Source organism: Pleurodeles waltl, chromosome 4_2 (genome assembly GCF_031143425.1).
Source record: "Pleurodeles waltl isolate 20211129_DDA chromosome 4_2, aPleWal1.hap1.20221129, whole genome shotgun sequence".
Taxonomy (NCBI): domain Eukaryota; kingdom Metazoa; phylum Chordata; class Amphibia; order Caudata; family Salamandridae; genus Pleurodeles; species Pleurodeles waltl.
In genome coordinates, this window is record NC_090443.1 from 364,923,307 (window position 1) to 364,948,324 (window position 25,018).

At 46.9% G+C, this 25,018-nt stretch overlaps 1 protein-coding gene across 1 annotated transcript in view; it reads left to right on the forward strand.

Annotated features, from left to right (window-relative positions):
• The window catches only part of LOC138292721 (guanylyl cyclase C-like), a 453,160-nt gene that overhangs the window by 340,445 nt on the left and 87,697 nt on the right, over positions 1–25,018 (forward strand). Inside the window, exon 19 of the mRNA XM_069231453.1 lies at positions 1,391–1,479. Coding sequence (XP_069087554.1) covers positions 1,391–1,479 — 89 coding nt within the window. The remainder of the gene's footprint in view (positions 1–1,390; positions 1,480–25,018) is intronic.

A 25,018-nucleotide genomic window follows, 5' to 3' on the forward strand; every position in this document is an offset into this window, starting at 1 on the left:
AGTACCTCCACTCAGTGAGGAGCAGCTGCGCTACTGTCGCACCCAATCCATAGCCCTCTCCCCGAACGACAGGCTCAGTCTAATACACTTTAAATACTTACACACGATATACCATACACCTGTCCGGCTACATCGGATGGGACTCACCATTGATGCATGTTGTTTTCAATAAGCTACACACACAGCCATGTTCTTACACTGAGCGTGGGAATGCCCTGCAGTGGCACAGTTCTGGACGGGTGAATTTGACACCGTTGCATAGATTACATATCATGCCTGTAAGCAAGGATATGTGAAGGACGTCCCCTTGGGGGTCCGAAGACTGACCATCATGCCGCTCCTGTTGGCTAAGCACATGGTCGCCATTCACTGGGGCAGGCACCCCGCTCTCCTCTTCAAACATTGGTTAAGAGATGCAACATATTGCCTGCAGCGACTCAAGGCCTTTTGGAAATTGATTCCTGAGCGGTCAAGGGCAAAGGATATATGGGCCCACCTGACCACCTATCTTGCTCCGCAGCGGGATGCTGAATCACTTCAAGAGACTGTCAAGAGGGAAAATTGGACCACTGCCTACTCTGAAAAAATATTTTGGGCGACATTCACTTTTGCGAATGAGTTAGCACCCACTTCACATGGGTGCTAACTGCGAATTGCTTTGCGACCGCGTTCGCAGTCACAAAGCAATTCTGCATCGCGGTGCGAATCGCAATTAGGAAGGGGGACACCCCTTCCTATTTGCGAGTCGCATTCCCACCGACTCGCAAAATGGGAATGTGCATCACGATGCCCGTTTTGCATGGCGCAAACGGTTCCTACATCTGGCCCCAAGTTACTTATCCAAAAGAGTAGATGCATGCCTGCATATTTACCAGAGAGACCTTTTTGGCCTTGATACCATTCTGTCACCATATGTTGCTCAAAAAAATGATGAGGACTTTCTTACCTTCCCAAAGATCAGCAGGTTTGTGGAGCACCACATTGCCAAGAACTTACTAAAGCAGGACATCATTTGTGGTGCTTCAGCGTTGAGTGACAGGCCACAAGTGTAATAGGGGCATTAGTCATGCATCAAAAGGTGGTGGTGGCATTGGAAGGTTACCTTCGTATAGATATAAACTGCTAAACGAATGAAGCGAAGCACCAAGATCATATAGGAGGAATACTTCTCCCTCAAGTTTAAAAATCAATATTGAGAAAGGAACTTAAAGGAAAGAAAAGCGGTGTAGGCTACATCTTGCGTAGGTTCCAAAAATGATTTTTTATTAAAAACCTTTAGGTGGTGGCAGCACGTAGTGATTAATATGCTTTCCACTCTTCTGAATGAGATGTATTTTAAACTGTGAAACAGAAGTAAACAAGTTGACCTATTTCTTTCCCATCACTGTAGAAAAAATGTGTCGAGTTCATGATGCAAAGGATCTCCTTCCTTTTCGCCCAGATCTGAACATGGAGTCAGTGCGGAACGAGGAACTAGAGGTGAGAAATCAGAGTTGTATGTAGGGCTTCAATGGACAAATAAAACGTGCGGTTATGCATCAGCAACTAAAGATACTTGTAAACATTGTGGGGCCCTATCAATAGAACAGCAATCTATAGGAAATATTAAGCTGCAACGGAGGCCTGTAAGAAACTTGTAGTGGTGGATAATGTGAAGAAAGGACACTTCTTCAATATAGATTTGCAACTGATGGACAAGCTGGTTGCTTTAAAAAATATATATATATCATTTAACCTGAAAACCTCTTCTGCCCAACATCAGTCTGAGCAATTATACATGTGTGTGGCTGCGTTCCTTACAAGTGTGAATGTGCAAGTTCTTTTTTGAGGACTAGAGCAGGAACCATGTCTGCATAGCTCCAGGCAAGGCACACTTTTGGAGGCATGATATGAAATTATCTACCTTCTCTAGGTTGTAAGGTTGATGCAAGAGTCGATGAGGTGAATGGTTCCAATATCCTCTGGACAGGCAGTCTGGCATGTGTGTGAAAATTGCAAGGTAGAAGATTTAAGGTGCTTGGAGTTAGCTGAGAGCTAGTCCTTGCATAGAGCAGAGCATCGCTCGAAAGTGCTGCCATGGGTAGGCCTGCTATGCCATGCCTGGCAAGGGTGGGAGGGACCTGACTTTGCCCATAAGAGGAGAACAATCCTGTTAATCCAGGGCTCCCCACCTGATACAAAGGACCGGGCCATCCGTGGGACTAAAAACCTGGATGGAGTGATTCAAGCCTTCATCGAGCTTTAGACATGCCAAAGCCGAGTGTTCATCTGTGTCGAGGATCCTATCTTTACCAGGTGCAGAGGTATAGCAGATGGAGAGGATTGCTGGACCCAGACCCTCAGATCCTTGAACGGCAGTACATGTGTGTTGACAGTGACCAATGAGGGCAATTAAATGACATAGGTGAGTTACTGGGCACACAAGAGGAGGGTCTATATGCTAGTTTCTTCCTATAGACCTCAACCATTACAGCGCTCCTTTTGTTTTACCAGCTAGTAATCACTTGTTACTCACCCAATACTGAAGTGGACTTGAGAGCAATTTAAAGATACAAGGCGTACATCCCCATTTACTGCCTCACATCCCAGAGCAGGAGTTGGACACTTCTGGGACAGACAATTGTTTGGCGAATATCTACAGGTCATCATATCGTAGACTCACAGGCCCTGCTCTCTCCATACAGTGCCCTTCAGGAGCTACGAGTGCAGAGTAGCAGCAAGGACAATGCACTGTGACCTTTAGTTTTGAGGCTTCTAGGTAAGGGTTTCGCTGGTGTAGCCAGCTGAGGTGGTTAAATGTCCGAATACCAATGAGAAAAATATTGTCTGACTTAAATATCATGACTGAAATATTGTGTACAAAAATATTGCTCCATGGCTCGTCGATGTTGTAATATTTCTATTAATTAACAGCTGAGGGAGGCCTGTGGTTCCCCACCTTCAAATGAGGTGATAGAACTGTGAGGTTAGTGAATGGGCCTATGCTGTTTTTTTGCCCAATGTGCTGCATCCACTAAACACAAAATGATGCATCAGTTTATGGGTTTCTCATAATTTTCCCCTCGGAGTTGATATGTCATACACCTCTAGAATCTAAGAAATCCGTTTTAGTTCTGGATTATTGCTGGAGTGAACAACGCACAGGAAGATGGGAACTGGTTGAACTTTATTCTCCAGTCTCGTGTCATCAGACCCTACAAAACATGCTAACAGAAGACTTTTGTTTTGAGGACTTCATCAACTGCTGTGCTCGCCAAGAAAGGTCGGCCAATTGAGGTGGCTGTATCCTTTGATCAGAAAATTACCATATTTTCATTCGGAGCAGAGTGCCACTAATGGCTCCAAAGTTTTTACCTAGGGTCGCTAGGATTTTTGCAATGCTTCTTCGTATTTAATGGACATCTATGATTACCCCACCAGACAGTTTGGCTATAATATTAGTATTTGCAGGGGATCTAGAATTGTCATCCGGTATAACCAGAATGCCCAGCTTCGAAGTCCTGCTATGAGAATGAGGATTTGCTTGTGCTGGTCTTCACGTTAGGTAAATGCTGCAATAGAAATCACCCACTGAACAGAAGAGGAGTGAAGTTAGTTAACATTATACCATGAAACTAACTATAGCAACTAAAAGGCCAATGACCAGATGGTGTGCCAATCACACATGCTTTTTTCTGATCGGGGACAAGCTCAATAATTGATTATGTTTTGGTGGACTGTGATTTATTCTATACAGTTAACCTCTTTACTGTCTCCAGTAGACCAGAGATCAACCATAACCCTCTTGTTAACATTCCATGGTAATGCACTACGTTTTGGGATCAAGTATAGCAAGAGTGAAGAAGGATTATTCATAAAAGTGCTCAGTAGCATATCAATGGCTAATTGTTCAAAGGGGTTCATTGATAGCTTCTGTGGGTAGGGATCACTTACTGGCAAGTCTGTCCTAGTCCCCCCAGTGCATGTTGGTAAATGTATTGCACAGTAATCAAGTTAGCGACAGTACTCGTGCTGTTTTCACAAAAGTTCAAGCACAACAAATGCCGTGCATCCCTTGCTACACAAATGTGTCTTTTTCTGGTACATATCAGAAGGGAGTTTTCTCTCTTCAGAGAACATGCCTTGCTGCTTCAGTTCCAGCTGTGAAGTACTGTCACTAGCTACCCAAATTCCAGCAGGGCAGGGTTGCTCACGAAGTGGCGAGTTCATTGACACCATTCTGTTGTCAAGAGGGTCCCTGAAGCGTTACAGGCAAAAAAACTATGGAAAATCCTTCTGTGCTGTTGAACACAGTATAAAACACCAAAGCCTGCATTGTTTAATATAGGTAATACTGACTCTAAGAAGATTCACGCACCCCAAGAAAGCACCTGCTGCTTAGTATGATGTTGTTGCAAGGCTAAGAAGCACAAATTAAGGATCAGCTTTAGAGTTTGGTGGAGAGGGTACTCTGTCATACCTTGGTCGCCAAACCTTGCCCTTCAAAGCCTTGGTCCACCCACCTCATTTAGAGGTATGAGGACCTAATGTATCCCATCAATGGAGCCACTCCTGCCTCTGTTGATGGAATACTTCCTTCAACAGCCCAAGGGAATAGACAGTCAAAGAAAGGCTATTATACCATCTGCCCTATTGAGTGTTGATGCTGTAATGCCTTTTTTTCCTGTCAGTCAACAAGTCATCCTTTAAAAGTGGTAGAATGCATTTTTTGCCCTTTTCTCTGGAGCAAATCTTTATACATTTGGCAGTTTGTAATAGACATGTGAATCACCAACTGCAGCAGCCAGCATAAAACTATGGGGCAGATTTACTAACATTTTGTGCTGGGTTTGCATCACAAAATTGACCCAAACTGGCACAGATTGTTTATTTGGGATGCACTTCCCAGCTCAAAACCTGTTTTGTGCAGCAGTGATGCCTGAAACTAATGCAAAGGAGCACTTTGCGTGGCTTTGCATTATTTTGGTCAACAGGACATTCCATGGGTGGTACATGGGCGTTCCCATGCAACCAACCTTAGGTTTTGATACAAATGCTAAAAGAAAAAACATTTTTAAATTGTTTTTTATGCTGCACTATGCAGCATGCAATCAAAGTTGGAAATGTTTAAAATTTGTCTAGGCACAGTATTTTGTACTGGGAGTGTATTCTTACAGTATAAAACCCATGCTAGACACAATGCAGAAACCTGTGTGTGTGGCGCTAAGCAGTCTAACTGTGCACCAGTCAGAGAGCAGGAGAGCCCCATATGTCACTGGATATGGTGCTGTCCTGCTCTCTCTGTCTTAAGCAACCAATGCAGCTTTAGCACTGACAATGCTTTAAATTTGGCAATCCAGTGAAAAAGCTGCATATTTAGCAGATGTTCATTTATGGTTATCTCTTTCAATCTTATCCTCATTCTGGAAGTGAACCTGCTAGTTTGAGAAGAGCATTCCAAAACGCAAAAGGAAAAGAGAGGAGAGGCAGAGAGTTACACTGGGTTTATGAGAAGTGAAGAGCGAAAAAGACAGAAACAAGCAAGAAAATGTATAAGAGACTGACTAGAGGGACATGGGGAAAGGGTAGATAATGGTAAGTTGGAGAGAAATAGTTTTGTCTTTAATTTGGCAATGTATGTAAAGATAGCTTGTTCGAATGGCTTTGCCTACGCTTAAAATAAAAGTACCGTAGAATGCATACAGGAGATAAAGAACTGTATGTGACAAACAGCGTAATAATTGAGTCTACCTTTTAAATGTAAATAGTCCCAATGCATTCCAATGAATGCACTTCCTGGAAGGCGGAATGATAAACCAAATAGCCAACAGCATGGGGTGTGAATGAGATACTTTTTGGGTAGGAGCCAAAGACCACTCAATGTGTATTTTAACGAAGTGGAAAACAATAGATCTTGCTGACAGCTGAGCTGTCCCTTAAAGAGGGACAGAAGATGGATGCGAAAAGGAAGATGAAGAGAAATCTCAAGCAAGGAATAAGCAAAAGTAGAGAAAAGATAAATGAGTAAGAAAGAGAAGATGGTGAAGGCAAAGACAACAGGAGAATTGATAGAAGATAACTGAAGAAGGAGTGCACTCACGTAAATAGGACAATAGAGGACAGAGAATAGAAGAAGGATGTGGAAAGAAAGAAAAAAGAAAGAGCACAGTAAGAGAAACGGGTGGTTAAGTGAGTTGAGAGAAAAGAAAGTCAAAAGGGGAAAGCTAATAGCGCAGTGAGGAGAAGGAAATCAATTGGAACAAAAAGATAAAAGAGGGAAGCCGAGGGAAGAGTGAGAGAACGACAGGATTACAATGTACAAATGCACAAAATGTACAAGTGGTAAAATGTGTTGTATGCTAAACGTATTAGGCGGGGGCGTTATTTACTTAATTATTTTTAACAAGACATGATTGAATGTGGAACTGTAGATACAGTATGATAAACGGCATAGTGTAATCCACCACAGGCAGTATGCGCAACAGTGGAAATGTTACTCCTGATTTAATAGTGCCAGACCAGAAACAAAAAATCAATCCCACACTCTTAGGGGGCCGAAAATGGAGCCATTGTGTTATGGCTGGGTTATGGCAGCCCATCTTACACTAAAAGCAGCCCCTCAACCTGCTGCTCGCAGGAGAAATGTCAGAGTGGCGCAGTAGTGCTATTATACAGACCAAATAATTAAAACTTATTTCGACTTTATATTTACATAATTTTATGTTTGCCTGATTTTCCCAGGTGTGTCCCTGAATTTGACTTTGTGTCCTGAATTTTTGTCCTGAATTTTGACCCTTTGTCCTGAAGTTTTACAGACATTGTCCTGAAATTACCTCCAAACCAGATGGTCATCCTAGTTCGCTGTTGTGAATAGGAAGCAGAGGCAGTTGGCAGCTGCATGGCCTAGCCTGCGTCATGTTAGGCTTTAGGAAAACTACAGAGCTAGCAGTTGACGTATCCTGTTTTTTTTTACCACTGGTTGTCACCAATGGATACAGAAGGCGGGAGAAAATCCCCCACATTTTGGCAATGTAGTGTGAGGCCTAGTAAACACTGCCGTTAGGCGACGTGTGGGCAAAAAAAGGCAGGCAGCCTCCTGCAGTTGGTAAATACAGGGGTGTTTCATAGAGCAAGCACCACTCCCAACCACAAGGCAAGGCCACGGGGATGAGGGGAGGGGCAATGGGAGGTGGCTTGCACCAGGGCAGAATGTAGCTGCCTAGGTGCAGATCAAAACATTCTTCACACCCTTGAACAAGGCAGGAAGATGGAGGCAAGACTTATTCCTACCTAGCATTTAGGCAAAGTCAGGGACGAAAGAAAACAAAAATCCAGACCTTTGACTAAGGCAGGGGACGTGATAACTTGTTTCCTGCCAGACCACAGAGGGTTCATTTTTTTAAGACGTCCAGACTGACAGATAAAGGTTGTGTGCATAGCCTCCATGACACTGGCCAGGCCAGGGGCTGTGTGGGTGAAGGTCTGTTTAGGTTGCAGCCTTCCAGACAGCATAGCTGTCTGGCTTGTTAAAGACATCTTGGGGCCTTTCAGAAAGTTGACCTAGGAATGCATTCCGCTCATTGATTGCCATTGGCCTTGTGGTTTGTAACTCACACTTTCTGGCTTTCTATTTGCTGGCTTTATTTTCTCTGGGTTCTCTAGGTTCAGATTGTCCCTCCTGTTGCCTAAACCATGTTTTCTGTATCATTCCACAAACTTGCTTTCTGTTAGCAGGCCTTTAAATCTTGTTCTTACCTCGTCACATTTGCCATGCATTCAAAGACCGAAGTCAAATGTCAGACGCTGCCTTTCAAGTGCGCTTGTTTCCATTTCTTTCTCTGACTTCAAAGTGAGAAGATTTATGTGACAGTCTTGCTGGATACAGAGGGTAGGGAAGAGTGTTTTTCTAGCACACAATGTTTAAAGGAACTGTGTTGAATTGAGTAAGTATTTCAGAATATATCAGAATTATGAACACACAACTGAAGCACATTTTATATTATTTCTAACTTTTTGCCTACCTTCCTCCACTTTTTGGGCACTGTTTTTGCTGGTTTTAGGACTCTGCACCCTTTACCACTGCTACCCAGTGCTAAAGTGCATATGCTCTCTCCCTTCAAATATGGTAACATTGGTTCACACCCAATTGGCTTATTTAATCTACTTATAAGTCTCCAGTAAAGTGCACTACATGTGCCAGGGCCTGTAGATTAAATGCTACTAGTGGGCCTGCAGCACTGATTGTGCCACCCACATAAGTAGTCCCTTAACCACACTTCAGGCCTGCCATTACACGGCCTGTGTGTGCAGTTACACTGCCACTTCGACTTGGCATTTGAAAGTACTTGCCAAGCTTTAAACTCCCCCTTTTTTACATATAAGTCACCTCCAAGGTATGCCCTAGGTAGCCCATAGGGCAGGGTGCTGTGTAGACAAAAGGCAGGACATGTACCTGTGTAGTTTACATGTCCTGGTAGTGTAAAACCCCTAAATTAGTTTTTACACTGCTGTGAGGCCTGCTTCTTTCATAGACTAACATTAGGGCTACCCTCAGATATTGGTTGTGTGGTAACCTTTGATCTAAAAGGAGTAGGAAGGTCATATTTAGTATGTCCAGAATGGTAATACAATATCCTGCTGACTGGTGAAGCTGGATTTGATATTACTATTTTTGAAATGCCACTTTTAGAAAGTGGACACTTCTCTGCACTTAAATCCTTCTGTGCCTTACAATCCACATCTGGCTAGGCTCAGTGACAGCTCCCTTGTGCATTCACTCAGACACAGCCCAAACACAGGATACTCAGCCTCACTTCCATACATCTGCATTTTGAATGGGTCATCCTGGGCTGGGAGGGTGGAGGGCTGAACACTTGTATGTCAAAGGACAGTAGCCTGCCCTCACACAAGGGACTGCCACACCCCCTACTCGGACCCTGGCAGACAGGATTGAACTGAAAGGGGACCTTGTGCACTTCTAAGCCACTCTTTGAAGTCTCCCCCACTTCAAAGGCACATTTGGGTATTTAAACAGGGCCTCTGCCCCTACCAACTCAGACACTTCCTGGAGAAGAGAACCTGAACAAGAACCTGCATCCTGCCAAGAAGACCTGCCTGGCTGCTCAAAGGACTCACCTATCTGCTTTCTGTGAAGGACTGCTACCTTGCTGTTGCCCTCCTGCCTTGCTGCTCACTGGCTGTGGTGAAGAAATGCTCTCCAAGGGCTTGGATAGAGCTTGTCTCCTGTTCCCTGAAGTCTCAGGACCAAAAATACTTAATCTCTACAAGAAGGACTCCTTGTGCGGCGAAATTCGCCGCACAGCCTGCCAAAACCGACGCACAGCCTGCATTGCGGTGAAAATTTCACCGCACGCCGAACTGGAACGATGCAGCCCGACTTCGCAATGAGAAGATCGATGCAGCGCCAGCGTAGCGACCGGACATTTGACGCACAGCCTCACCGGATCGACGCACAGCCGAGCCGGAACGACGCAGCCCAACTTCCAGAGAGGAATCGACGCAGCGCGTGCTGTGCGGTAGAAAATTAGACGCACCTGCTGTGACTTCATTCTGCCAGCACCGGAAATCCATGCATCGTCCCCGAGGCGTCTGAAAGCCCTGCAACCCGAAGAGAATCCACGACCGAGTGCCGGAAAGCGATGCACAGCTGTCCCTGCGTGAAAACTGAACAACACATCGTCGTGTGCGGCCCGAGAAATCACATCTCCTCCTCTGAGGTTCTTTGAAGAGATTTTTCACACGAACCAGGTACTTTGTGCTTGAAAGAGACTTTGTTTTCTTTTAAAAGACTTAACACACTTTATATCACTTTTCAGTGATATCTCAACAAATACTTATTGCATTTTTATTCGTTTTGACCTGTATTTATCCAGATAAATATTATATATTTTTCTAAACACTGTGTGGTGTATTTTTTTGGTGTTATTGTATGTTTTATTGCATAAATACTTTACACATTGCCTTCTAAGTTAAGCCTGACTGCTCAGTGCCAAGCTACCAGAGGGTGGGCACAGAATAATTTGGAATGTGTGTGAATTACCCTGACTAGAGTGAGGGTCCTTAGTTGGACAGGGGGTAACCTGACTGCCAACCAAAGACCCCATTTCTAACACACTAACTTACAGCCATCCTGAACAGCAGCCATGATGGTGAACAACATGCCTAAAACACATTGACAAAGCCAACAACCCTTGCATAGGCAAATAGGCAAGACCTATTGGCTTTCCCAATGCTTGTTAGGTTAATCCAGTCGCTGGCCAGTCATTTAGACCACGGAGAGAACAACGTAAATGTATCCACTTTGTTTAAAGCATCATTGACTCTCATTCGGGGCTGCTTTATTTTGTTCATTTTTTCCCACTTTTTACTTGTCACTACTGAGTCACGCAGCAGAGACTTTGAGGATCTGCAACATCTCTCCGTGCTGGTGGTAGAAACTGTTGATCCCTTTTACACACCTGCCTACACCTCAACTCCTGGACAGTGAGAACAGCTGCAAAGGAGGACGCATTGCAGCACAGATTTTGATGAGTAACTTCACACTGTTGTAGGTGCCTGCGTTTACGTTCTTTGTTGTCAGCCTGTTCATGCTCTACGGGAAAGACATACGTGTTGACTTTGACATTGCTTGTTGACATTGCACTTCTTCATTGTTTTCAAGCATATTCAAAGTTTCACTTTTTACAGCAAGCTGGTATAAAGACGGGGCGACAAACTATAGATACTGTTCTCATTATCACACGTATTATTCAGCCCAGTTTCACATAAAACAAACTGAGTTATGACTGCAAAGCATTTCTGAAAGTATGCTTTACGAAATAATTCTTCAAATGTTGTCTTGGAAGTGACAGTGCCAACACAAATGCTAGTATGGCATATACTGCATTTGTTTGTAAAACCCTTGATAAAGATTTGGGGAGTTTTTCATTTAAACTATAGTGCACTCCTGAAATAGAGCAATTGAGAACTTGGACCCAGATTTATGAAAATTGGCGTTGCACTTTTCCTGCACCCCTTAGCACAACACCTAACGCCACCATGTGTGCATGGCGGTAGTCAGGGGGACTAGCGTCATCATTTTTTACGCTAGTCAGGCGGTTTGTACGACCAGCATCAAATATGTTGACACTAATCCTGCAAAGCACCAAGAGGTAATTGAACACAATGGGAGCCTCTTTTTAACGCCTGCACTTAGCAGGAGTTAAAAAATGCTGATAAAAATGGCACAAAGGAATCTCATAGATTTCTTTGTGCCATTTTTACGCCCCCACCCCAGCGTCGTATCGCCCCCCTTGCATACATTATGCCTGGTGCAGGCATAATGTGGTGCAAGGGGTAACAGAGTAGCACAATGCAAGCATTGTGTCACTTTGTAAATATGGTGCAGCGTTTTTGCCCTTCCAGCGCCACTTTCGCGTAAAAAAAATTACACTGATGTGGCATTGGAATGGCGCTAGGCCACCATAAATCTGGGCCTTGGTGTTATATATGTTGTGTTACAAATGCCAGGATGTGGTTTTGCTTGAAAGCCATATATTTCACTGTTCCATAGAATTTAGGGTGGTCATTCTGACCCTGGCGGCCGGCGGATTGCTGGCGGGAACACCGCCAACAGTCTGGCGGTGTCCCAGCAGCAAGTATGACCGTGGCGCAAAAGCCACGGCCATACCGCCGGCCCCTCCATTTTCCCGCCAGGTTTCCGCCTGGCGGGCAGAATCCCCAGGGCAGCGGTGCAAGCACCGCTGCCCTGGGGATTATGAGTCCCCGACCGCCAGCCTGTCCATGGCGGTAGACACCGCCATGGAAAGGCTGGTAGTAAGGGGACGCACGGGGCCCCTGCACTGCCCATGCACTTGGCATGGGCAGTGCAGTGGCCCACAGGCGTAGCCCGGCGCGCATTTCACTGCCCAAATTTCGAGCAGTGAAATGCGCGACGTGTGCTACTGCACCTGCTGCACATCAACATTGCCGCCGGTATTCTGTCTCCCCCGGCCTCGGCGGTCTGGAAAAAAGACCGCAGAGGTCGGAATGACCCCCTATGTGTCTAATCTCTAGGAGAGGGTGAAAGGAAGGTACCTGCCGTGGGTCACCATTTCTGTGCAGCAGCCAGGCACCATATTTATGGAATGGTGCAAGCCAATGCAAAGGGTAGGATAGCGTTAAAAAAAAAAAATGGCGTTAGCCGGGTGGGACTGGCGGTATGGAAGAAGGGAGTTTTGCACCAAAAAATGCCATTAGGCAGGTTAGAGTAAAAAAAAAAAATGACTCTAACCTGCCTAGCGTCATTTTCTGATGCAAAACCATCCATACCAAATGACTCCTGTCTTAGAAAGGACAGGAGTAATGCCAACCACCCCAATGGGCAACACAGGGGACCAGGGTCCCCTGGGCATGGCCATTGCACCCAGTGCCATGTGGGGGGGGGGGGGAATTTCAGAGTCCCCAATGGCACTTTAAAAAAATGAAATATATACTTACCTGTACTTATCTTAACTTACCTGAGATGGGGTCCCCCATCCTCTGCTGTCCCTCTGGTGTGGGTGTCCCCAGGCCCTGGGGAGGGCACCAGGTCCCCTAACGCCTGCCCTGACCCAGGCGTTAAAAATGGTGCAAAGCAAGCTTTGCACAATTTTTTGACCCCTCTTTTCCCCGTGCATGATTTTTGCACGGGAGGATGAATAAGGCGCTAGGGCCTTAGGGCCAGATGTAGCAAAGGGTTTTACCCATTCTGTGTCTATGGGAAAATGTGTTCGGACATATGGCCCTTAGTCATTTTTTGCCCGGGAACGCCTACCTTGCATCTCATTGACGCAAGGTAGTTTTGTGCAGACAAAAAATGACTTTAACTCCAATATTGTGGCGCCAAAGTTTGCATCGGATTTGCGTAAAAAAATGATGAAAATCCGGCGCAATCAGAGTATAAATATGCCCCCAAGACTCCGGCAAGTAAACATTATGCAATCGCCACTGATTCGACCCTCGCTTAAAAAATTACACACCCTCATAGCACTAGGCTATCACACATAGACAAATAAGTGGCTCACAAGGCATTGGAAGGCCTACCATGACAGCCTCAAGTTATGTGTCCATAAAGGTGTTTCCTACAGCATGGATGACTGAGGTCGTGCCATGGGAAACAAACACTTTCAGCATCACTAAATGAGGCAGGGGACCCTTAAGCGATTAAGGGCCACAATCCCAGGAGGAATTAACTACTACCCGGCAAGGACAAGCATTTTTAATGAACTGCATCAACCAACTAATGCGTGTTCCCTTAACAAGACATGTCTTTTTATTTTAGAAGTCGCCTCTCCCTTTGTATCTATTGGTAAATGGATGGTTTAAGAGACACAATTCCTTATATCACACAAGTAGTGGGTCTTTCATGCGTAACATCCTTTTTGCCCCACCAGTTAAAAATTCAGATGATCCGGTTTTGTGTCAAGCCCTAGAGGCCTAAAAGACTCGTAGTGTAACTTGTTTTGCACTTCAGGCACAACTAAGCAAGTCTAAAGAACTGGAAATGTCCTATTACTTACAGGTAATCTTCACTGCTCTTGGTCCTGTTGTCCTTGCCCCATGCATAACAAGGGAGATATTCCTATCTTGCGGACAGAAAAAAGAACAAAGGAATAATGGGAAACCTGCCCTCCCACTGTGCGTACCTACCCAGCATTCTGTCTGAACTACCAAGCCTAACAATCAAGTCCGGTCATCCGGGATGGTGGGTGGGTCTTAATGAATGTGACAAGGACAACAGGACCAAGAGAATTGAAGATAACAGGTAAGTAATAGAACATTACCACCTTCTCGCCCTTGTCTTCATCCCATTCATAACAAGGGAGAATACCTAAGGCGACAATCCGGCCTTCATAGGAAACAAACAACACCATACAGGAGGCCACCCCAAAAAAACAGGCAGCACATCCAAGCACAAACCAAAGACAAGCCAGAAACACAGGGAAGAATCCAGACCAGAAATCCCACAGCCCAAAAACTGGGCACAACCCACTCGCAGGAGAAGGGAGCAACAAACAACAGAGAGGGAAACCGACCCCAAGGCAAACACTGCAGAACTCCACCCAGAAGAGGAAGAGGAGGCCAAGACCACAGCAACCCATACTGAAAGAAACAACCACCTGAAAAACCAAGCAACAGAGGCATCCCAATGACCCAAAGAAGCACCAGAAAGCTGCAGCCTGGACAACAAGAACACAAAGAGGCAGTAGACAATCACTGCTACTGTAGCGAAACCCATCCAGACAGACTGCACGCCGCACATCACAGTCCAGCCAGGGGGTAGGAGACAGGAAGATTCCCCTGTCCAAAAACCACCAACTTGTGAAAAAATAGACAGCCCAAAAAAGGAACACCAGATGCAAAATGCTCATAGGAAACCAAGGACGCCGCAGAGAATCAAAAATAACGCATCCAACCAGATCCAAGGGAAAGTAACAAACCCCAAGCAACCCAACGAGCAAGTAGAGGAGGAATCCCAGAAAAAACCCAACCATGGAAAAGACTCCAAACACACCACCACGGATATAAAGGAGGTACCCAGCCGAACTGAAACTGCCCCTACCTAAAAGATGAGGCAGGAGGAAAACACAGAAAACACAAAACTGAAAAACATGCACCGCCCAAGAACGCCCCCAGACCAAAACTGAAGGCGGAAACCAGAGGCAGCGAACAGGAGGCAAATGGCCTACCACGAACAGGGTGAAGCTGCAACAACCCCAGACCCAAGGAGAGTGAGAGGCACCCAAAAACCACAAAGGAGCAGACCCTGAACATCGAAACATGAGTAGGAAGCAACCCACAGCACAGCACAAGGCCGCCCAACATAAACCCTGGAACCATCTACCCCAACTGTGCCTGAAAAGACCAAAGCCCCAAGGAATCAAAGAGGGCAAAGAGCACACAAGCCCAGGAGCAGCAATCCCAAAAACCATGAAGAAGACCAAGAAAAAAGGTCAGAAAATCCCAAGAGGCTCCAAGGGCTGAAGAAGGCAACACCAAGGCCACAGAACCACCCAGATAGACCGCCGAAAACCAGCCCCCAGGAAACCAGCCCCATCTAGGAGCCAGAACCAGAGGACACAAAGCCAAACACTCCAAAACAAAGCCCACCAATATCCTGTAAAGAACTGGAAAACAAGGAAAAGCCGTACCCCCAGCACAGAATCCAACTCTGAGCCCATGGACATCACTAAAAATAAGAGGCCAGGCAGCAAACCCTCCAACAGGTGCGTCGACCAGGAGCACACCCAGAAACGACAAAGGAGAAGAGTGGGAGAAAACAAAATGAACAGGCAGGGTGACCCACAAACAGCAAAAAGAACAGAAGGTCACAGATAAAATCCAAACAAAGACCCGTCACCCCACTATGTCTCCCTTCAGAAAAGAAACCAGGACATCGGGGGCAAAGAGCCCCTAACGAAACAGAATGGGATAACAAGCATCAAGAGAACACCCGAAAAAGCATCTCATTGACATAGGACACCCCAATACAAGGAGCATGCTCCCAACCATAGGGGAGAGAGCACGCCACAGAACTGAGAAGCCCTGAGGAACAGTCTGACAGACCAACAACAGGAAATAAGTCAGACCACAAAAGGCATCTAGACTCTACTCTCCTGACAGGGAGAGCAAACACAGCCCCCCACACACCCTCTGGACTCCACTTCTGCCAAAAGCAGTCAAAACACAGAAGGAGCGGGGGAGGAACTCCACCAAGGAAAGATGGGAATAAAACGGAGAAGCCAGCAGGCCTCCCCCAGCCAACTAATCCTCAAGCCTCCAAAACCCACAAGGCAGGGACACACAAACACCCCCCCGCACACCTCCCCCCATAAGGCCCCAATTATAAAGGGCCTAGAGAAGTGCAGCAGCAAGGTCCACAAAGGATCCCCGGCAGGAACCCAAGAGTGGAGAAAACACCAACATGCCTGAACAATGCACCAAGCACCACCAAAAGCGAAGGCGCAACGGACAAAATTCAAACAGACCGAGAGCCCCTGCCAGAAGTGGCAGAAGGGACCAATTAGAAAACCCAGCCATCAAAAAGCAAAAGAAGCAACTGGAGACAGGACCATGTTGCCCCAGAACAGCAAGGTCCCACACAAAATGAAACCAACGAGAGGCCAAAAACAACAGGTCTAAAAACCCTAACAGGCAAGGAACCCAGGACCGCCATGCCACAGGCACCCTCCAAAGGAGAGGAAAAACAGGGGAAAGCACCAGAACGACAAATACATGGACCCATACCAGAAAAGCAGGCTGCAAAGCCCACTGGCAAAAGTCCAACCCAATGAGCAATAGCACACAGCACAACAACCCCAACTGCCAGGACCTGCAACCCCTGATGCCTGCAAGGCAGGGCTCACAGCCTGAAGCACCAGGGCCTGAGGCACCTCAGTAAAAAAGGGTGGAACACACCTCCTCAGCAGACCCCAAGAAGACGGGGGGGAGCACCCCCAAGGACCAAAAAAACAACTGGACAGTAACAGCCCCAAAAAACAGAGAGCTACAATGCACAGGCCTGAAGGGAGTACCCACAAGAACCTCTGCAAGCCACAGACCAAGGATGCACCCTAGGGATCCTGGTGAAACCCATTGAACAAGCAAGGGAGCACACCTAGAGGAAGCCCAAGAAGCAAAACAAGGAAAGGGAGAGAACCCAAACCAAAGAGTCACTCATGACCAGGGCCTGGGAACCCACTAGTCTCTCAGGAAGCCTACAACCCTCTGCCATACTAGGGAGGCTGGGTGGAGGTGGAAACAAACTTGATTATACCCGGAGACTGAGCTGCCTCAGCGACTGCTGGGTAATCACATCGGCTGCCGAGGTAGTGATCCAGGAGACTGAGCTCCCTGCAACTTCTGCGGCGCCATATGCTGTGGTTCGTTTGAATACCACAGATGAAAGGAAGCCTGAAGTCAGCAGACTGCTGTCACAGGAAGCCAGCAAGTGGTAACTCCAGATGCTGTAATGTGTTGGAGGCACAATGAAAACCAAGGAGAATGCTGGTGTCCTCGCTAGCCAAGGGAGTGTCTGAGCTGACAACTGGGAGACCCCATCAACAAACAGCCGAGGACAAAGGACACCGAATTATTCAATCTATTGTAGTATTTCTGTGATGAAGTGCCAACATCACCCGAATGGTTTGGATGGCTGAACATGAGCCTCAACTACCCCACACAAAATCACATGCAAGACACAAAGGCAAGGGACGGCAAGTGAGTTGCCCAGCACCAACAAAAGTGACGCGGATGCCCACACACGAACGGCGTTCCCCAGATCCACAGTGGAACTCCCACTGCAGAGCAACACCTTGGGTAGGTGAACACAAACAGCACAGAACCTACCCACTCTGCCGAAGCACTCCCAGACCGCCACGCCAAGCTGGGGTAGAAGGAAGAACTGTATGCACAAGAGCACTACACAGCACGCACACAGAACACCTGGAAGTCCAGAGTTCCTTGCATATTATAAGGACAAACACAGTGCACCGCAGCACACTGCCTATGAACTTAGGCGCTTGCAAACACAAGGAAGTGGGACTCCACAGCATAGGGTGCCCAATTGAAGAGGGGCGACTGAGTCTTGCAGAGTACACCTGCAGCAGCTGGCACTGTGTAAGCTAGCAGAATAAATAGAAAATAACAGATGGCAACCACCAGACCACCAGAAAACAACAGATGGCAACCAGCAGACCAGCCCCCAGACATCTCGCCCAGAGCCCAGCAAGCAGGGAGACGTAAACCTGACCTCCCACTCTCCCGCCCAGCTGGGGATGAAGGGCAGGGAATGTGTAAGCAGCCAAACCAGGCAGCGCTGTACTCACCTGAGTGCTGCCCCCAGGAATCCACATTGGATAGAGCGGGAAGCTGCCCACGCATGCTCCTTGCCTCGCACAGGGGATCATGCGCACCCAAGAACACAGCCGGCAGCCAGACGTTGGAACCACCAGCAGCTGCCAAGTGAACCAGCCCCCGAACATCACACAACTCCCCAAAAGCCCTGCAGGCAGAGAGACGTGCAGCCAGCCAGCTGACCCCCGCGCAGTCGAGGAGCCAGCCAGCCATGATGACTGCAATACAAGTGGAGCCCCAGCCCAGCAGGAGCCAACCTCATCCTTTGTTCATAACATCCTGTCGGCAGACAGAAAAAAGAACAGGCAGAATGCTGGGTATGTATACTTTAAGTACTCCCAGTGGGATAGTGTAGGAGGGCAGGTTTCCCAGCATTGCATTGTTTTTTTCTGTCAGTGAGATATGAATATCTCACTTGTTATGAATGTGACGAGGACAAGGGAGACCAGGGGCTAAAAGCCAATATTTACCAACTACCTGTTTTATATGAACACTCTATGATGTTTTCAGAAAGAAGGGACCGGATTGCGTTTCACCACATCAGGAAAGGGTTTCATTTTTTGTGTCAATCAAAGAAGTCAAGCATTAACCCTTTTATCAAGAAGAAAGTGAAAGTATTTGAGCATTATTTGAAAGAAAATCTAGAAAAAATATTCATTCAATAATCAAGAGTGCCAGTGGGAGAATATTGCCCTTGTACAGACTATTAAAAATTAAATGCATCCATGACCAATACACTCTACTTCGCATTTCAGTTCTTTTGAATCAGATTGAAAATGTTAAGATCTTCTCAATACTTGATCTCAGCGGAGACAATTTGGTTAGAATCAAAGAGGTGGATGAGCAGAAAAGGGCATTCAGAACTAGATACATACATTTTAAATATATTGTAAAGCCTTTTGGGTTATGTAATACTCCTGCTTTCTAGTACTTCCTCATAGACCTCGTTTGTGACCAATTTGACACATATATAGTCATTTACATTTTCGCTACCCTAATGTATTGAAACAATTCTGTCTCTATGCAAATGCTGACAAGTGTGTGTTTTAAGTCATACAAATAACCTTTCAGGGTTTTGACTTCTCTGGAGAAGGCATTAGCATAGACATGTCAAAAGTGAGAGCAGTTCAAGAATGGCTGTGCCTACCTCCATCAAACGTGTAATGATTTGTAGGGCTCTCCATTTACATCAATTCTTCCAAAACATTTCATATGTGGGCTCATTACAAAGTTGACAAAAATAGGAGAGTCCTTTGACTGTAAATGGGAACATGCAAACTCTTTCCAAACCCCAAAGAATGTTTTTACTTTAACCTTAAGACTGAGACATTCTGTTGCCCTTTTGGGAGCAATTTGGTTTCAAAGAGGTTCAGAAACAGATGCTCTTTCCCCTTTAGCTTACTTCTCAGGTTGCTTGCTAATGGCTGCGGATCACAACTACACAATCTTGGATTGAGAACTGTTAGCAATAAAGGAGATGGGGGCACTATTTGGAATTAGCCATCTATTTGGAGATGTTATGCCTGGCTGAAAAGAATTTATGGATCAATTCTGTTTATTACAATTTGTAGGTTAGGAAAGACACAGCTAAATGCCTGCAACCTTTTAGGCCGGCAGCGGCAATTGCACTTAGGATAAATGTAACACAGCTTTGATATCACAACCTGGAGGCCACAGCGCAACCAATCACAATGAAATCTGTAAATGAGATGACAAACAGTAAAACAACACAAAATAAAACTGGTCTGCTCCCCATTTCTTACCCATGTTGCCTCACCCCCTTGTCTATACCCACACTTGTCAAGTGAAGGACTTGCTAAGTCCCCTCCCCTGCCTAGCTGTGAGATGTGGAGCTTTGGGCATGAAGAACCGGTGAAGTCTCCGCTGAGGTATAGTAGCAGTACAAAGCAATTTTGTAGGCTGTTACTGTGCCCGCCTCACTGTAGGTAGTATGGTGAACCCTATAGTGTATGTCTCCCCATTCCTCATCCGATAACTCTCTCCCTTTCTCAGCCTCCCACCTCTGCTGTCCCATGATTTTTTGAACCTGTGCTGTGGTGGTTAGGTGCATGTAAATTTCAGAAATCAGTCGCTTGTCATCCTGTCTATCCATTTTTCAAATGATGTGAGATGTCTCGCCACCAGGGGTCTGACTGAGGGCTGGAGCACCCAATGCCTAACCTGTAGATATGTCATTCTGTCTGCCTCTAGAAGTCCATAGTCTTCTTGCAGGCGATCAAAAGGGATAATGCCATCTGTGCCAAAAAAGCTTCCTACTCTCTTGCATCCTCCGGCATGCCATCTGCGAAAGCACTCTGGGATCAAGCCAGGGGCGAAGTGTGGATTGGTGCAAATTGGTGCCATAGGTGATGGGAAAGATGTTAGTCCACTTTTGGTAGCAACTGAGTCCCAGACCCGAAAAGTCGTGCTAGTGATTGAGGAAGAATAAAGTCCCTTGGCCCTATATTTACATGGTAGCCAGGGTTCTTTGCAAATATGGGACCCCGCGACAGCTTGGTCCATAAAGCACCAGTGTTTTTCTGTGTATGGGCAACTCCATTCTATTAGGAATCGCAATTGGGTAGCCTGGTAGTATTGCGTAAGGCATGGGGCTGCCAGTCCCCACTTTCTCTTAGAGAGATACAGGGTCTGTCTTGATGATCGCAGAGTTTTCCCATCCCATATAAATTTAAGCTTTCAGATTGCAGTCTTAGTCGGCAGGGAAAAGGGGATCATTTGAAAAATGTATAGAATGCGTGGTAGTATTGTCATTTTAATCGCTGCTACAAGGCCCTGCCACAATAGCTAATGTTTGCTCCAGGTCTGTTGAACAGATTTAGAGAGGGCAGTGTAGTTTCTGTGGGCAGTTCTTGCAGATATATTAGCTAGTTCGATGCCTAAGTATGGGATATGGGAGGAAGACCATATATAGGAAAATCGAGAGCGAAGCTCTGCTTCATGGGCGGGGGGAACAGAAAGGTTCAGGATTCGAGATTTTTGCATATTCACTCAAAGTCTTTAGATAGTCCCACATTCATTCAGAGCTGCAGTGAGGTTTGGTAGTGAGACAAGTGGGTCAGACAGGGCTAGTATCACGTCGCCTGCATATAGACTGATGAGATGGTGGTCACCCCCAAATTTAATACCAGTTATGGCGGGGTTCATACATATTCTTTGAGCCAGGGGTTCCATGTAAAGGGCAAATAGAAGTGGGGAGAGGGGGCACCCTGCTTCGTTCCTCGTTTGATCGGAAAAGGCTGGTATGACATGCCATTCACCTGGACAGAGGCCGTGGGCTCCTTATAGACACGCTTTATCCAGCACAGAAATTTAGGGCCAAAGCCACAACGTTCTAGTACTTTGAAGAGGTGGGGCCAGTTGACCTTATCAAATGTCTTTTCAGCATCTATGGACATTAACAGCGCCTCTCTCCGCAATCTGTGCGTCTTATCTATAAGATGCAGGAGGCGTTTTGTGATGTCACTGCATTGCTGGTGCAGGATAAAGCCTGCTTGATCTGGGTCCACCAGCCCAAGCATGAAAGGGTTTAGGCGATGCGCCAAGATGCCAGTAAACAATTTAGCGTTTACATTAAGGAGCGAGATGGGTCGGTAGGACCCACATTCCTCTGGGTCTTTGCCCTGCTTCAGGATCACAATAATGATCATGTCAAGCATGCTATCAGGAAGGGTGTTGGGCTCTGAGAACTAGTTGAATAGTCTTGTGAGAATCAGTGCTAACTCTGGGCTAAAGGTTTTATAGAAGAGTGGGGTGAAGCCGTCTGAGCCCGGTGATTTCCCAGCCTTCAGCCGAGAGATAGCAGAGTCAATTTCATCTACTTGAATTGGTTTATCTAGGAAGACTGCGTCTTCTAGGGGGAGCGAAGTATGAGCACACTCATCCAGGTAGGGGGAGGGGCCAGTGTTTATAGTGGTGTCGGACGCATAGAGAGATTGGTAAAATTCGCAAAAAGTAGCCGCAATTTGGGGATCTGTGCGCATCTCTCTCATAAGGGGGAGCACACCATTTTAATGGTAGTGGCTTGGGCAACTGTCCGTAGTTTATGAGCTAGGAGCCTCTTGCAGCGGTTGCCCCCCACATAGTATTTATGTTTTAGCCTTACAATGGCATATTCCAGTCAATCCAAATCTAAACGCCTCAGTTGGAGATGAGTTCTTTCTAACTCTCTCCAAACTCTGGGGGCCCGTGTGTTTGAAAATGCACTCCCATTCCGCCACTTTCTGCGTGAGCTGGAGTTGTCGCTCTTTCCAAGCTTTATTCTCTGCCATGGATAAGGAGATCTCCTTCCCCAGCAACACTGCTTTAAGAGCGTCCCAGATAGACGCATGGGATGCAGAATCATTATCGTTTCAGCTAAGGTAGTCTTTGATCAATTGTCGCAAGGCCTCCACTGTACTGTGTGTCACGAGCATGGTATTTCGGAATCTCCAGTTAGGAGACTGGAAGTGGCTTGATTCAACTTGGGGTGTGAGCAACAGAAGGGTGTGATCCAATGGGGATCTGGGCTCTATGGTGATGTCTTTAATGTAAGCTCCAAAGGCTGAGGAGGCTAGAAAGTAGTCTATGTGAGTGTATGTTTTCATTGTCGCTGAGTAGAAGGTGTAGTCCCGAGATTTCGGGTTTACCTCCCACCATATATCTGCCAGTCCACAGTCCCTAAGCCACTGAAGCCCTGCTGGGGAGAAAGCACCCATCTGGCCAAACCTGTGGCCCTCCTGGTCTAGAACAGTGTCCATGACTAGCTTAAGGTCGCCTCCCATGAGGATCGCCGTGTGAGGAGTAATCAATGTCGGGGTGAGGGCTTTTATGATGAATGCTTCTTGTTTCGTATTGGGGGCCTAGATTGTAGCCAGTGTGAAGTGGAATGAGCCTACCCTTACTCTATATGCCAGATATCTGCCTTTTATCTCATTTACTTTAGTGATAAAGTCCCTTGGAAATGATTTTGATACAAGGATTGCCACTCCCCCGTGTTTCGTGTGTGCAGAGGACCAATACTATTGAGGGAATAGCTTAGAGCGCATCTGAAAGACATTTTTGGACAAGAGGTCTCTTACCTGTAGTTAGCAAATATGACTGTCAGTGCACTCAAATAGAGAGAGGATTGCCAACCTTTTTTGCATGGTTATTGAGGCCTCGGACATTGAGACATGCCAAGTGTATTAAGGGGTGAATGTCCCGGGCAAGCTATGGATAGTGGTGCATTGTGTATGGTGCTCAGTATTGTACGGGTGTTGGGATTCGCCAGATGCATGGTTCTTCCTATGTAGAGAGAAGGGGGAGAGTAAAATTAATAACAGTATAGCACAACAGGTGCAAGACCAAATATGAAACAAAGTCCCTAATTCAAGGACGTCCATGCTGAGGGTGTCAATCTTGACTCAAGGGCCTCTGGCAGAGTTACTTAAACTCCTCGAGGGCTCCGCCGCCGCAGGCCCAGTTGTCGCAGCATAGCGGACTGGGATACCAAAATTTAGGGGTAGGACATAGCCGCTTGTTAAGTCTTGAAATAGGAGTAGTGTGTGAACCTGAACTGAATAGATTGTTGACTACGCACCCATCGGAGAATGTCCTCTTTAATCAGGAAGTTGTGGACGCATGCTAAGATTTCTGGGGGTCTCGACCGGGTGCCTCCTGGGCACCAAGCTCTGTGTACGCGTCCTAGTAGTATCTCTTTGTTGTCCTCATAGCCTAGGATTGAGCGGAACAGGGCCATGGTGTACTCTCTAATGTCCTCACCTTCGGCCCATTAGGGGCACCCCTGACTCGGATGTTATTGCGACAAGAGCTGTTTTCGAGGTCCTCGGACATTATCTGCAATTGATCTTGCTGTTCTCGTAGTCGCAGAATCTCCTGCTGTATTTGCTCAATATCTTCATCCCTCAAAATCTCGTTATCCTCCAGACCCGAGACCCATTTCCCAATCAAGGTAAGATCAGAGCAAAGATTGCGTAGTTCCTGGGAGAGGTCTTTCCACAGATCTTGGAGATCAGTCTTTAAGGATCCAAACAGGGAGGTGAGGAAGCCCCTCATGACAGGTGCGAGCTCACTATAAGCTGATCCCCGTTGCCAGCCACCAGCAGGGGTTGTGAGGTGCTGTCCATAGATTTGTCTTGCGCAGGTGCAGATCTAGTCAGCATCTCTCGGACTGACTGTTCCTTTTTGTGCTTTGAGGTAGCCATGGTCTAAGAATTGACCAATACTGCCTGGTATAGGTTTCAGTTCAGGGCGCATCAGCCCGCAGTCTGCCCTCTATAAGGGGGGAGGCCCCCAAGTATGTCTCCCTCACTTGTGCTCCAGCCATTGTGATGAAGCTAAGCGCCTGCTTAAAGGGGTGCTCCAGGTTTCATCCCTGTGGCGTTTCACCAGGGCCCAGGCATCACTCTCGCTCCCCCAGAACACAAAACGATCTGTGGGGATCTGGGGAAGTTGCATGCTTCGTGCTCAGGTATACTGTAAAATGATGTTTGTGGCTTGTTGTTCCTGGTTTCATCAAGCTGTTGTGGTTTGGCAAGACCAGCACCGTCCGGCTACATTCCCGTCATGAGCCAAGCCAGGGAGGATCTCGTCAGCGACCAGGGTGCTTCCCGAACAGCCCCAGGGGGTGGATTCAGGGACTCTCCTCCCTATCTCTTCTTCATTTGGTGACCGACCACCACAATGGAGGCAGTAACACACCCCTGTCCAAGAACCCCATGGGGCACCCGCCGCAGAGCCTGGGCTGCTGTGCGGTAAACTCCTGCGCCACACTGGGCCCACCCATGGCTCCTCCTTCTATATATTGGGGGGCCCACCCGGCTCCACTCCAGGGCATGCAGCCCCCAGTCTAGCAGGGGACGTCTTGCAGGGCCCTTGAGGCCCTCCCGGCTGTGTCCTCAGTCCAGGGGCAGCTGCCCTGTATGGCCAGGCCGAATCCTGCTCCAGTTCCTGGCTCGCCTCCTCTTCACTGGAGCCCCCGGGGCCTAACGTGGCACTCTTCAGAATAGCAGCCAGGCAGGGGAGGCAAGGCTGATGGTTCGACCCACGAGCAGTGCCCGCACCGACAACAGCCGCTTATCGGCCCCGGGGGTGCACCGTGGGGTGATCCCAGCCCTGTAGCCCAGAGCTTTGGCCCCTTGCCTCT